Genomic DNA, 14,429 nt, shown 5'->3' on the forward strand with positions numbered 1-14,429 from the left:
CGTGTCTGCCATAACTCACCTCGCCTGCGCATAGTATTATTAGCACACATTCAACCGTCGGAAACAGGGGATAGAGCGACTTACACATGATACCTTCCTGTCCTGGTTGCCGACCTATCCGGTCAATCTTGCGGATGTCGTCGAGCGTGACGCCGTCCTTGCTGAACAGTCCGCCGTGCACGACGAAATACCGCTTGCGACCCTCGGGCGACAAGATGGCTTTCTTTGCGGACGCTACTGGCGGCTGGGTTGCGGAAACGAGGGTGGACAAGGGCACTACAAGACGAGCTCAGTACCCATTCATTCCGCGCGAGACTAGCGCAAGCTGCTTACTGGCTGTGAATACGTGCGCGAAGAGCTGTTGGGCGTGTCAGCGAAATTCCTATCTGTCGAGAAGATGGTGCACTGACCTTGTATGATTGCTCGCCAAACTTGTGTTTCGCCTCGCCCTCAAAGCCGTACGTGCGGTTCATTTCCTTCGCTTCGTGGTTTCCGCGATTAATGTACATACGCGTCGGGTAGAGCCCTGAGTAGCGGGCTCAGTAAGTCGCATAGGGATACACGGAGGTAGAGCGTACACTTGAACGCGAGAGCCGTGATGATGACTTCGATCGACCAAGAGCCGCGGTCAACCAGGTCACCGTTCATGAGCAGCGCATGCTTATCGCTCGGGAGCCCAGTGAGGGACAGGAGGTGTAGGTAGTCGTAGAATTGGCCTTCGCAAAAGTCAGTCACTATCTGGCGCTACATTTCTTGTTCGTCATGACCGCCTACCGTGAACGTCGCCGATGACATCTATTGTCATGCCCTCCTCGATGTCGACTTGCACCAAACTCTCTTCTTGCGCGAAGTACGAGTGCGCGCCGAGGACGATCTCCCACACGTACCTTTTGCAACATGAGCCGCGGCCCACGGGTGCTATGTGGACGCCTTCGCCTACCTTCTCGGGATTGTCTTACCGTCCTTGAACCACTCGATCATGTTCTTCACGAAATCTAGGTCGATCTTGTACTTGCCGTCGTCATCTTGCGATAGCACAGGTCCAGCGTAACCTTTGTCGACGTCGCAACCACCTTCACGCCACATCCGGCGCGTCAGTCACGTCCGTCCCGCATATGCACTGACCTTCTTCCAAACGCACCTTCAGCGATGATCTCCACGCAACGCTCCACCGCGCTCTTCTCTTCCTCCATCTCGATTGCCTATACAGGCAGCGCGTCGCGTCAGCGGGGCAGGCACACCCACCGACAATTCAGCCACACTCGCCTTCTCGAATTCGACCTTCCGGAGAATCTTCTGCGTGCTGTCCATCTGCATGCGCACGAGCTGGTTCCCCGGCTCCAGCGCGAGCAGCTTCTTGAAGTCCGCGATTGCCTGCTTGTACCGCAGCGTCTGCAGGTAGCATGTCGCGCGCCTTCACGTCCAGAAGAAGTCAGCGATGCGGCGGGGGACGGCGTACGAGCTTATGCGGACATACCGGTAGTACGCCTTTGCATACTTGGGATCGAGCTCGATGGCAGTCGCTGGGGGGCACCGCGTAGGTCAGCAACGGCACGGGAGGGAGGACAGGCGAGGGAGTACGCACCGGCGTCGGTGAGACCGTATCCGTGCTCCTCGAGCTTTATGCGCGTGTACGCGCGGTTGCACCACAGCGTCGCGTCCAGCGGGTTCTTGTCGATCGCCTTCGTGTACAACTCTGCGGCCTTGTTGAAGTCGTGCGCTGCACGCAAGGTACGCTCAGCACGATCTGCCGCAGCCACTGCGGGGAGGAGCACGCACAAACGAACGCCTTGTTCGCCTCGGCCTTGAACTTAGCGGCCTCTGCTCGCGCCCCGTCGGTAACATCCTGCAGGGTCAGCTTTGAGAGTGTCGGGGAGGGCGGGGGTGAGGAGGCGGGGGTGGACGCGGTGGGTGTCGATGGCTGCGAGCCTGAAGAGGCGTCGCTAGTGCTTGCAAGAGCCATGGCGATCGGATCTATGTGGCCGCGAACGTCGCGTCAAAGATGATGTCTATGTGTTGGCCGCGCGCAGTGTTATGTTAGAGCAAGCTAGAGTGGTCGACGGCGCTCTGGAGGGCGGCAAGCAAGAGAGGATGCGGGGAAGAGCTTGATGAACAGGCGATCGCGGTGTACGTACTCCTTAGCCGCCCAAGTACCTCAGCGAAGGTTCTGCAGTAACCAGGTCGCACGACCACAGGCGTCCATACCACATCGTCGAACAATTCACGCGGGGAGCCGTGGCGATATTATTACTAATTGTATTCAGTAACCAGTAAGCGGTCATTCGCGCGACCGACCATCAATAACGTCAAGGGGTATAATGCCGACTACAAAGAGGACCAACAGACATAACGGCGTAACGACCCGATTAATCGCACTTATCGAGGTTGTGATACTTCCCGCTGCGGGGGCTGGCCGAGTAGGGGTTCTTGTTCAGGACCCAGTAGTTGAACAGTTGCTGCAGGCTGTGACATGCTGTTAGCTACACACTCTGCATGGGGCTAAGACATCGAGCACTTACTAGTCGAGGTTGTTCTGGCAGCGGCAGCAAGCCGTGTTTCCAGCAGCAGTGGCGGATCCCTAGGAGCAATAAATGAGTGAGATACCCTACCACAAAACCTGACATATCCACGTACGACAGTCAAGCCGGGTTGCCAGCCGTTATACATGCCAACCGTAAGAAGGATGTTGCCGTTGTTGTTCTTAAGCGTATCGGCCAAGAACCCCGCACCCGCCATGATGTTGAAGTGCTAGAACGAAAATCAGTTCATGTCCGGCGAAGTTGGGCCGAGGATGAACTCACGGGGTCCCTGCAGTTACCGCCGGGAGCACCACCGCACTTGTCCTTGGTGATCTGCATCAGGCCCTGCTCACCTGCACCGCCAATGGTCTCGGGGTTGCAGGAGCTCTCCTGCATCGCGATGGACGCGATCAGGATAGGGGGGACTGCCGAGGGCGGTAAATAGCAGCGCAAGTGAACAGTTTAGCAAGGACTTACTGCCGTACGCGCCAGACGCCTCGTAGAAGAAGCCCACGTACGCCGAGCACGCCTTGAAGGGACTGTTCGGGTCGTTGAGAGCCTGACCCAGGTCCGTGGTCACGATGTCGGTGACCTGCACATACGGGGGCTTCCAGCCGCCCTGGTCGACACCACAGTTCAGCCAGTCGATGCTGCCGTTCGGGCCGTCGGTGGGAGAGACGTTGCCTTCAAGAATCCTTTAGACGACGAACCATACGATAAAAATGAGAAGTATGTTGTACGCACTGACGGCACCCGGCCACCCGCAGGACGAGTCGGTGATCTTGATCAAGCCGCTGACAGCACCCGAAGAGTTGTTGCTGCCCGAGTCGGCAGCCTTGGTAGCAGCCGCCTTCTTAGTAGAGGTAGCCTTCTTGGTGGTCGTAGCAGCCTCCTTGTTGTTCAGCGCAGCAGGCGCGGCATGCGTCGTCGTCTCAGCAGCTTGGGTAGTAGAGGATGTGGAAACGAGCTAAACGCCACATTGGAATTCGACTCTACGCTCAGATATTACCCATAGCAACGTAAACAAAAAGACGCACTGTGCTCGTCGGGCGGGGCTTGCAGCGGCCGCTGTTAGCGCGGCGGGCGAGGGGGTCAACTGCCTTGTGGGCAGCACGGTCGTGATGCCGAGAGAGGCGCGGCTGGTGGTTGTGCAGCGAGGCCTCCGCAACCCCGAAAGCGGCGAGAAGGAGAACGAAAGGAGCGGACAGCTGCATTAGAGCGGGCTTGGGTAAGACGTGGCGGGGCGGGAGGCGTGAGGGCGACGAGACGAGGGAGGGGCGGGATGGAGGCAGAAAGCAGAAGGTGTGGCTTGTGGATATCAACCCCGGCGCGAATAAGAGGATGCGGTCGCGCTAAGGCCCATAAGCGGCAGCCCTCATCCCGAGGCGATCGCTCCGCCTCGTCCACGCGCGCGGCCCAAGCCCGGCTACCGTCCTCGCCCAATCGCGTCGCGTCTGGCATACGCCCTGCTGATCGACCCGGACGGCTTCCAAGCCCTCGCGCAGAGCAAGGCAGAGCACCGGCCGCGAGAACTCGCAGAACGGCCTCTCTCGCCGCGACGTAACGCGGGGACGGGGACGGCTGATTGATCTCGGCGTACGGTGTATTGATTCCATCGCGAAGGCATTCAAGAATCAACATATACTACTATCCTGTGCGTATCGACATGTCAGTGTTGCTGTTGCGCCCAAGCCAGCCACAAGACTCGAGCAGAGTGCATCAGACGATGCGATCTTGAACTTTAGGGGCTGTGGGTGGCGGCGGAGCGCCCGGATCCGACATCCGGTTGCCATCGGCCAAGGAGGCACCTGCAGGCTGGAGGCACAGGGCGGAACATACGAGAGGAACCGTCGGGGAGGCACAGGACGATGAACGATGAACGAGAGCACAGCTGCATACACCAGGAACCAACGCTATATATCGTACACTTCTTTTTGGAGCGCCTGCTGCGCACTCAATTCCGCAGTCAAACTACCGGCGTCAAATCAAACACATTCTCGCCATCCTTCTTGACCGCGACGCCCTTTTCGGTGACGATGGCGGTAATGAGGCTCGCAGGGGTCACGTCAAAGCTCGGGTTGTAGACGCCCTCCAGCCCCTCAGGGGTCACCATCACCGTCGCCTGCTGCTTCACCCCGTCCCCATCCAGGGCGAACGGGTACAGCGCGCCCCGGACGAGGCACGCCTCGATCGGCGGACGCTGTTCGATGGGGATGCTGATATGCGACTCGGTGAGTTGACCGTTTCAGCGCCCCCAACATGTTTACTCACCCCCTGCCATCCGCAACTTCCAGGTCAACCGTGCTCACCGGTGCGACGACGATGAACGGGATGTTGTGGCGCGCGGCCAGCACGGCGGCGTTGTACGTTCCAATCTATCCATGCTCGTCAGTACTGCATCTCTCGTGACGAAAATGACGGGTGACGACCAAAACAGTGAGAGTGACTCTAATTAACACAAACGACTCCCATTCAAAACGATGCTCCCAGTCATCACCCAGTCGCGCAAGGGCCGAAAAGTACCCGCCGCTCGAGCCCTGGCTGTCACTTACGACTCAGATACGCCCACGGCTGCGATTCAGTCCGCCCGCCCGACACCAGCATGGCTATTCGCGCATGATGATGTCGTCGGGGTACGTCCGCCAGAACCGCGCGAACGTCTCCTTGAACGATGTGGTGGCGTCCGGGGCGACCGGGCGCGCGATGTCCCTCAACCGATTCGCGACCTCAGACCGTGTAGCGGGGAAACCAATGTGATCAGCGCGCGTAACGTAGTCCGCCGCACGGAGCCCGAAGTGCGTGCACAGGCGAGCGTGTAGCTGTGGTGCTCTACGAAGAGCCTGAGCACCCACTTTTCGTACTTGGAGAGCGCAACATAGCGCCTCGCGGCGAAACAAGGCGACGCGCGAGCTGATCACATACATGGATCTTCGGTGCAGTGACTCTCACTGTAGCCCATTGGCCTCAGTGAGGGTCACTCTCACTGTGTTGGTAACTACTCGAACATGACACGGGTCGATCAGTGCACAGCTCACCTTGTTTGCAGTGTCTCCATTCCGAGCGATCCGGTCCGCACCCACGGCTGTGTTAAAATAGGAATCGGTCACTCCCGGGTATGTCCATCACGGCCGCACTACTCACCTATGGCATGGATGTTGTGGTGCTGGAACAGTGAGCCCACCATGCTGTCACACAGCATCGTCGACGGAATGTTCAGCGATTGCAGCTCATACGCGGTCAGCCTGCGACAGGTGGGCACCATGAGCTTCTCTACCAAAGCTAGTCTTATGCAACTGCGACTGACCGCGAGCCCTGATGGTACGGCGTGGATTGCGTGAAGAACGCACGCTGGAGCTTCCCGGTCTCATGGAGGTACGTGATCAATCCCAGCGCAGTTCCGTAGCCCTGTCAGCGAACGAACGCGCCATCAGCACTTCTCGCGCGGACGCACGGGCCCTGCTACCCACCGACGTGGCGAGCGAGCCGGTATTGCAGACGGTCATCACGTTCAGCTCTGCGCCGCTGCCGCCGTCGCCCTTGACGCGCTCGACGAGCCACTCCCCGCCCCATTTTGACATTTGCCTATTGCGCCCGACGTCTTCTGCATCAATTTCGCGGGCTTCTGTAATGAGATCCTGCGCGACCTCGAGGGGGTTCCTACCCGCGTCGATGGCGGCTTGGAGCGTCTTGGTGAGCCGCCGTGTGGCCGCGCCAAGGTTGACGGCGGTCGGGCGTGCGGTGTACAGATGGGCGAGGACGCCCTCGACGTGCTCCTTCAGTGCGGCGACATTCCCGAGCCACTCGGGCGAAGGGCGGCTTTCGAGGGCCCTCGTCAGATGATCCGCGACGGCAAGCGCAGCGAGCGATGCGATCGCAGGCGCACCGCGGATCTGTAGCGGGCGAGTGAGCGGCGCATTCTGAGAAGCCGAAGCGGACGAGATGGTGAGACGCACCTTCATCGACTTGATGGCGTCGAACGCATCGTCGATGTTCCTGATCTCTATAAACTCGGTGGAGTGCGGGAGGAGGAGCTGGTCGACGATCTCGAGCTTGCCCGCGCTGGTCCTGATGGAAGTGAGAGCCGGCATGGTGGTATTGGATCCTTTGCGTCTGCGATTGGCTTCGTTAGCTTCGTACCGCCACGATCTGTCAGTGAGTACCACCCACCGAGGCTGGGATCAGGCTCTAAATTGCGCGCGAGAGACTGCCGCCGCCTCTTGGCCTGCGCAGCGCGGGCAATTTGCAAGCACACTGCCGCATTTGGCCAATCACCCAACCTGCTCATCGGAGATCTTACTTCGTAGCCACGTGTACACACCTTCCGCCGCGCGGAGTGCCGCCCGCGCTGCTTCGCGCATTTTATTGAACTAAATGGCCTTCGCGTCCCCACCGCACTCGTACGCCGTGCTGCCATTCTCTCACCGACACGCCTACAACGCCCGCGTGCAGTGTTTGCACGAGCTTTCGGAGAGGATTCGCCGACTGCGCACACCACCTGCGGGAGGGGGTGGCCCCCAGAGACTGCCGGGAAATATGGCGGCGCCTGCGGCCCACCGATCTCGTCGAAGCCGCCTTGATTTTGGCCGGCGACACTGCGCACCAGGGTGCATCTGTCGATCACCGCACCGCAATGGGGCCCAATGAAAGCTGTGCCGCTCGAATATTTTGCGCGTCGGGGGGCGCTGCTGCACTACATTCGTCTCCGGCACGAGGGCCGGTTATACCAGTCTGCCTCATCAGCTCGTAAGGGCGCGACTGGAACACCGCGCGCTGCGGTGTTACAGCAGGCAGCGCGCGCCCGGGCACGGCGAGTACACGTATAAGCGTCCTGGCTTTCCTATTCCCGGACAGCTGACGAAGGGGCCGGGTGCGGGTAAGGGCCGCTGGTGATACGCAGCGGGGCTCGAGTGATTCTAGCACTAAACCCACACGACTACTAGCCGACGAGTCTTCAGCTCGGCACTTGCACTCTGTAGTAACCTGCCGCCCCGTCCAGATCAACGACCTCGCAGTCGAGCTTGTCACCGTTGCCAATCTGGGTCTCCACACACGTGAAGTCCATCGTCTGCGCGTGCGGGCAAAGATGCGTGCTGTCAGACGGACCGTGCAAAACACCAGCGGATGGTGGCGCCTCACCTTGTGCAGGACCGCCATCGGGTGATCTAATCAAGCATCCGGTTAGCACCCCTCGCACTGTGCAGCGACCGCGGCCCGAGCTGCGATTACTCACGCCAGATGCCAGTGTCATACACGATTCCTTGGCCCGCCGAGGCAACGAACGCCCGCATGGTGCTCAGCTCGGGCTTGTCGTCCGCGCCGTTTTGTGCTACGATGACCAGGTACGTCGAGCCCGGTTCCTCCAGCGCGTCGCCGAGGCCGAGCCCGCCGCCCATGGGAATGAACGCCTGGTTAGTGCACGGGTGCCGCTCGAGCACCTTCACCTCCCACTCTCCGCCTGGCTGCACGTCGACGGGCTTGCACCGGTACACAGACAGGCCCGCGGTCGCGCCGGACCCTTCCGGGTATGACGAGACGAGCGGCGCGAGCTTATGGAACTTTGTCGCCGTGCCCTGGTTCGCGCCTGTGACGCGCGTGTTGCGCGGGTCTGGAACAGCGTTGACGTCCGCATACGCCTGCACGACCTGCCCGAACGGGGCAAATGCCTCGGGCGTCAGTGGCAGAGCTGGGATCAAGGGCCCAGAGGAAGTTTGCGCGGCGGCGGGGCGCACAGAGGTAGCACCGCTCCCGCCATCATCTGCGATCGCGTCCGCGGGGTGCGCAGCCTGTGCGTCGCCCGCTGCGTTGATGGGGCTGACGCGCCGTCCGAGGACGCGCACGCGCTTGATGCCACCATCAGGGTATATTGTGATCTTGACGTGCGTGTACGCCCTGCCGGACGCGTCCTCGAGCTGCAGGAAGTGGCGGCGGTGCGGGCCAAGCTTCGTGCGCGGGAGAATTAGGCTCCAGGAGTCCTCGGGGTCATTGCTGGGGACGAGGTCGTCGCTGTGCAGCGCGTGCAGCTCGCACGACTCTGGGAAGTTGCCCTTGAAGTGCGCAGTGTCGATCTCGACTTGCGACAGGAACCCGGCGTCTCCGCTGTAGCGCGCAGTGGCATGAGTAAGAAGCGCGTCGGCGGAGCTGTGTTGCTAGCCGGTCGACTTACAGCTTGATGATCGCCCAGTCCTTGTGACCTTTTGCACGGCTACGCTTGGTTTCCCAGCCATCACCCATGTCCTTACCTGATGCCGAGATTAGGGATGGGTGACGCAATTGCGAGAACCACGGAATCTTTGACGTACCTCGACCGGGCAGGATGAGGTTCGAGCCCACCCCAAAGTGCTGATCGGAAGTGTAAACGACGCGGCCCCCGGAGAAGACATGTGCCAGGTCAAAAACCGCCGAGGTGTCAGAGGGAAAGATAGGCGCGACTAATCCATATACTCGAAATCTCGCCTTGTTATACGGGATCAGTACGGATACAGAATTTGCAGGATAGCTTATTCACTCACTATTCCTCCATCAGGATACATGTTGAGCTTGACATAGTTGACACCCTCGGAAGGAGGCACGGTAAACAGGTGACGAGAACTAGGCCCCAGGTTAACCTTTGGCAGGAGCTCTTTCCACTGGCAAATCTCGTGAGTGGCTGTTCGGGCACTGCATTATTGAACCACACACCCTAGGATCGACCACATTAGGCGCGGGCGCATCAGCCGCGGAATACAAGACGTCAATAGACACTTGCGGCGCTTCGTTCCCTATTGGCAGCGACATGAGGAATGTCCCGCCTACGTCGCATTAACCTGACATACCGTTGAAGTGGCTGGTATCCACGTCAAAGCCGTTGATCGACCCTGTTGTGCCGAGCTTGATGATACACCTGCAGGACGGATGAGTTTACGTTCCGACCTGAGCATGAGGAAAAATGTCATGCTCGCACCAGTCGTATGTTGGGTTGTGCCTGCGTGATTCCCATCCACTAAAGAGAGCGCCCTTAGGCCCGAACTGGCCCTTCAGACTAGGTGCGGGCTTGGACATCATCAGCCGATACCCGTTAGGGGTAAATGACACAGGGGAATCCCTACCTCGACCTGAAGGAGATGAAACGCCTCCGCGAAAAACTCATCGGAGACGGACACGATCTCGCCACCAAGCGCGACGCTCGACAGCTCTGTAACGCAGGGGGCCGGTTTGGCGTGAGTGCTTGTTTCCTAGTCGTGCGAGTAGCGGTAAGATCGGCAGATCGAACGCACCTATCGCTGTCGAGAAGGTCTCTTGGAACTTCTCCAGTGGGATCTGTGTGTAGCTCATGGTATTTTGGTCGTCGTGTGTGCTCTGCGTGCTTAAAATCCACGGGCAAGCGGCAGGAAGACTTCAGCGATCGTGCCAGACGCTGCATATCGCGTGCCCACGAGTCATCGTCGAGGCGGCGTTTATTCGATAGGGGCCAGTTCCCGGCGGGACTTCCTGATCCTAAGCGAGGCTGCGGCTCAGAGAAAGATAAGCGGGAGATCGGGCTGAGATGATTACGCACAGCGTCTGACCCGATTGGCTGGGTCCCCGCATTATACATTGCCATTGCGGGGAGCGCCCTCTTCCTCTTCTGTGCCGCCAACCACTGCGCTACAGCCTCCGGGGGTCCGCTCGAGTCGTGCAATTGCGATCCTAGTGCGCCTCGGGTTCGATGCCTTGACGGCGTCTGTGTGCGAGAGGTAGACGCTGTGGGTCCCGCCGCATCGGGCATGACGCGTGACGCGTGGCTGGATTGGGCGACCACTGCGCGTTCTGTCCCCTACAATCACATGTCGGTGCACTGTCTCGAGCACAAGCACATTTGTGCCCTCGCCCGAGCACTGCTCTCCGACTATCATCCCAACCACCACCCATGATTGACCATCTGCTCGGACGGCCCAACGTCAGCTGGAAGAGGACCCAGGTACGCCGTGCGTTCGGGCATCGTTCGCGTCAGTGACGCTGAATTTGAGTTCTTGACGCGCGCAGGTTGTTCTGGTCATCATCTTCTGGTTCTGGCGCATCCTTCATGGCGACCCCGGCGGGCCAAGGTTTCTATATATCAGACGGGCAAACAGAGCGCTACGTATGACTGCCAGCTGGGTACGCTTGGCGTAGCGCTCACCAACGTGCATGTATTTCAGGACGGTTTACGCCGTGGCAGCTCATCGTGAGCACTCTGACAGGCGTTTATGCCGTCCGTAATCTGGACAAGATCCTCGGCTTGGCCGGTAGGTGCACTGCTCTTGTGTTCGCTGTCCTGCACGCTGACATCCGAATATCAGCGCCCGAACCGCTCGCACACCTTGTGCGTCTAATCATTCTCACAGTCCCTGGTTGTAACTGACTGTGGCTATGCAGTATTCGCCATCCTACTATCGCGCGACTTGGATGGCTACGGGATTGGATGCTGGCTTCGCCACAGCAATGACCATCCGACCACGATGGTTGAGAGATATCTGTTCCGTGCTCTTTTCTGTGTACTATATCATATATGCCAGTGAGGCTGATGAGAAGGTCTGTTGACAAACCTAATCCTCAACATGCCACAGAACCCCCGCTCACCTGCACCGCCCACAGATCCGGAAATACCGAGCGGTGCCCACCGTCGAGATGCTGCGCGCCACCTGGGAGAAGAGCACAAATCCCTATGTGAGCCACCTCGGCCCCCTCCCCGAGGTCTGTCGTGATTCGCTGACGCGCCGTCAGCTACGAATGTTCTCCCATCTCCCCCACATCTCAATGCGCCGCAAGATACTGCTCGCGCGCCCTAAAGATTCGACCTATCGCCGCCCAATTACGGCGTGGCTATACTTCGCGCCCCCGGCGGAGCAGCTTGCGCGCGCGACAGACCTTATTCTCGACTTCCCCGGTGGCGGGTTCGTGTCGATGACGCCTGAGCACCACGAGGACCGTTTGCGAGCGTGGGCCATACGTACGGGCAGGCCCGTGCTTTCCGTCGACTACGGCAAGGCTCCGGAATGTGAGTGCCTTGGCACTAGTGTGTCCGCCGCGTTCTTGCCCGAGTCTGACCGGTCACCCTCGTTCCTGGCGGCACAGATCCGTACCCGTTCTCAATTGACGAATGCTTTGATCTCTACCGAGTCCTGGTCGAGACTACCGGGATTGTGGTAGGGATGTCCGGGCGCAAACTCAACATCATTTGCACAGGCGACTCCGCGTAAGTGCTACTACCGGAAAGTCGACAAATACGCTGCCGAACTAACCATCCGTGCAGGGGTGCGCACATCGCGGTGTGCGTCATGTTCAAGATATTGGAAACACAGATGGAGCTACCGCATCCGCTCGCATTGGTCTTGAACTATGCGGCACTGGATTTCAACTTCACGTCCTGGATGACGCCCAAGAATTTGCGCGTGCTGCAATCGGAGCAGTCGGCAGTCCATCTGTCGATGCTTGCCGAGCAGAAGGACCATTTGCGTCACATAAGCCCGCTATCTATGGTCGGCGACCGTAAGCTGCCTCGGCGCCGACGCAGCCTCCGAGACACCTTTCGGACCCTGACGTCGTCGACGGCAACGCCTCAGGTGCCTGCGCTTCGCTCGCGCCACACGACCACGAGCATTAGGCACGTCGGCAGCCTCGACGAGGACAGCGGTGACGACGAAGGCGGTGCCATGGGAGACGTCGAAGACGAGGTATTCAGTCGTGTGAACGAGGAAGACAAACCGCTGCGCGCTAGAATCCGCTTCAACCCGCAGGTGAGCCGCGTCGATTTCGAGCGCGCCCCCGCCACGCCCGAGCTTCCTGGCCTGTTCGACCCCCCGACGCCGAGGGAGGGGGCCCCGCTAGGCACGCGGCTCACGATGACGAGCCGCACCGGGTACTTCCAGGATCGAATCATCTCCCCGAGCATGGTGCGTTCCTTTTCTCCACCTCGATCGGACCCGGGCATGGCCGCATGGGGGGGATACAGCGGTGCAGACATACCCGGCACCGCCTCCTCCCCCCTCGCTCGCCTACAGCCCCACTGAATGGCAAGTGCTGATGCGCATCACCCCGCCCGCTGCAGATGCGCGCCATGGCCATCCTCTACATCGGGCCACACCGCAACCCCGATTTCCAGGCAGACTACCAGCTCTCGCCGATCCTCGCGCCCGACCACCTCCTCGCGCGCTTCCCGCCGCTGCTCATGTCCTGCGGCGAGAAGGACCCGTTCGTGGACGACACGCTCATCTTCGCCGGGCGCGTGCGCGAGGCCAAGCGCGCCCGCCGCGCCGAACTCGCGCGCGTCCTCTCGGGGTCCGGCGCACACGACGACGCGCTGGACGGGTCCCTGCACGCCCTGCGCCGCGAGCGCGCGCGCCTCGCGGGCCAGAGCGACGACGACTGGGTGCAGATGCACATCTTCTCAGAGTGGAGCCACGGGTACCTGCAGATGCCGTCGCTTATGCCTGAGGCGCGCGGCGTCATCGACGACCTCGCGGACTGGATGCTCGGCGCATTCGGTCGTGATGCGCCACCCTCCCCTGCGTCTGCGTCCGCCACGGGTAGCGTTCCGTCCCCCGCTGGTCCAGGGGAACACCGCGGCGCCTCGAGTTCGCCGCTGAAGACGCGGCGGATGTCGACGGCGCGCCAGCGGCCGCAGGCGGACGGGCTCACGTCTGCGACTGAAACGTCCGAGCTCGACACGGACGACGTGCTGTCGTTCGCGCCCAAGCGGCGCAGCCCGCCGAACTCCTTTGCCTCGAACGGGTCTGCCAGCACTACACGACGATTATCGCAGAGCGGGCCCGGACCGCAGGCCGCTGCTGCTCCGGCTGCGACACCGCAGGGCGGGCGGCTCGGGGTGGAGGTTGCGAACGGAGACCTGCAGCGCTCCGACATCCTGCATGACGCCGCGCCACAGGTGGACAGCTACCGCGTCGGCTCGCCGCCCAAGCGCCCCAGCTCCGTCACGACCACGGGCAGCGCGCCATCTGGCTCGGGCACGCCTGCGAGTAGGGGTCAGACGATCACCGAGTCCGAGCTGATGCGCCGAAGGCGGCTGCTCGACTCGCACCTCATCTCTTCGGATCCTGCCATCCGGTGAGCTCGCGGCAGCCGCAACTTGCGCCAGGTTGGACGTAAACACGGGCTGGGGGTGGGTCGTCGCACTTTGGACGTCGAACGCCTCTCGCGGCAGCGGCGGGCAGGCACGCGGGGCATGGGCGGGTACAGCTCGGATTCGAAGACACTGCATGGGGATCGGCGTGGGAGCTAGGGCAGGCGGCGGTGTCGCGATGGGACATTGTTCCCGGCGGGATCAATGCAATGGAGGTAGTCCCCTTGATTCGGAGGGCGGGATGCAGAGACGCTAGCCGTGCAGACACCATCAAGCGGGCGCTGGGGGCGGGTGCATTGTGCATCGCGTCCGGCCGTACATTGGGTACGCCGTGCGCGGAGCTTTGTCAGGCCGTCTCGACGCCGTATTCACATACTACAAACTACTGGACATCCTGGATGGCGAGAGTCGCATCGGATTGTTTCCAAGCGGGTGGGATCTGCGTGCTCGCGGCGTCAGCTGTGATGCCGGGATTGGTGAGTGGGTACCGCGCTCCTCGGAATGTCTGAGCGTTTTCTGCGCCTTCGTGTCTCAAGCGGGAGGTTGTGTCAGACGCACTACGGTGCGCGGTGGATGTGCGATGGGTATTTCGATATGCATTTTGAAGCGGCCGGAGAACGACGGTAGCTATTTCTAATGGAGTCTCGGAGAGCGGCGGATGAGGTGATGATGTGAGACAAAGCGGCGCGTCGAACAATTGCTTTTGGGAGCCAAGAGTCTGCGGCGGCTGAGGACGGTCGGACTTGGACGGAAGGGGAGCTGAGAAGGACGGGTGTGTTTTGGGACGCTCTCTTGAGGAAGTCGCGGACACCGCAGTGCGGGCCCTGGGACAT

At 60.6% G+C, this 14,429-nt stretch overlaps 4 protein-coding genes across 4 annotated transcripts; 1 reads left to right on the forward strand and 3 right to left on the reverse strand.

Moving 5' to 3' along the window:
• Window positions 1-2,229: 2,229 nt before the first annotated feature.
• Window positions 2,230-4,393, reverse strand: TRAVEDRAFT_142124 (lysozyme-like protein). The gene is made up of 7 exons (XM_008036338.1): window positions 3,557-4,393; window positions 3,264-3,486; window positions 2,997-3,203; window positions 2,802-2,944; window positions 2,635-2,748; window positions 2,520-2,578; window positions 2,230-2,463 (listed from the first exon to the last, which is right to left on the reverse strand). Exons 1-7 carry the CDS (start codon window positions 3,731-3,733, stop codon window positions 2,367-2,369), a joined length of 1,020 nt encoding a protein of 339 aa, XP_008034529.1. The 5' UTR covers window positions 3,734-4,393; the 3' UTR covers window positions 2,230-2,366.
• On the reverse strand, window positions 4,372-6,624 carry TRAVEDRAFT_142126 (eukaryotic translation initiation factor 2B). Its single transcript, XM_008036339.1, has 7 exons — window positions 6,473-6,624; window positions 5,987-6,409; window positions 5,824-5,924; window positions 5,661-5,761; window positions 5,555-5,601; window positions 4,791-4,894; window positions 4,372-4,735 (listed from the first exon to the last, which is right to left on the reverse strand). Exons 1-7 carry the CDS (start codon window positions 6,605-6,607, stop codon window positions 4,486-4,488), a joined length of 1,161 nt encoding a protein of 386 aa, XP_008034530.1. The 5' UTR covers window positions 6,608-6,624; the 3' UTR covers window positions 4,372-4,485.
• Window positions 6,625-7,387: 763 nt separating this feature from the next.
• On the reverse strand, window positions 7,388-9,862 carry TRAVEDRAFT_62892 (allantoicase). Its single transcript, XM_008036105.1, has 11 exons — window positions 9,773-9,862; window positions 9,605-9,690; window positions 9,460-9,548; window positions 9,332-9,399; window positions 9,198-9,277; window positions 9,029-9,145; window positions 8,819-8,972; window positions 8,683-8,758; window positions 7,750-8,615; window positions 7,656-7,681; window positions 7,388-7,584 (listed from the first exon to the last, which is right to left on the reverse strand). Exons 1-11 carry the CDS (start codon window positions 9,828-9,830, stop codon window positions 7,471-7,473), a joined length of 1,734 nt encoding a protein of 577 aa, XP_008034296.1. The 5' UTR covers window positions 9,831-9,862; the 3' UTR covers window positions 7,388-7,470.
• A 542-nt stretch (window positions 9,863-10,404) lies between these two features.
• Window positions 10,405-13,684, forward strand: TRAVEDRAFT_142134 (alpha/beta-hydrolase; the record flags this gene model as incomplete). Its single annotated transcript, XM_008036340.1, has 9 exons — window positions 10,405-10,455; window positions 10,521-10,617; window positions 10,676-10,788; window positions 10,893-11,048; window positions 11,112-11,183; window positions 11,241-11,514; window positions 11,592-11,712; window positions 11,770-12,409; window positions 12,565-13,684. 9 exons carry the CDS (start codon window positions 10,405-10,407, stop codon window positions 13,582-13,584), a joined length of 2,544 nt encoding a protein of 847 aa, XP_008034531.1. The 3' UTR covers window positions 13,585-13,684.
• Between the last annotated feature and the right edge of the window lie 745 nt (window positions 13,685-14,429).

Source organism: Trametes versicolor, assembly GCF_000271585.1.
Source record: "Trametes versicolor FP-101664 SS1 unplaced genomic scaffold TRAVEscaffold_2, whole genome shotgun sequence".
Lineage (NCBI taxonomy): Eukaryota > Fungi > Basidiomycota > Agaricomycetes > Polyporales > Polyporaceae > Trametes > Trametes versicolor.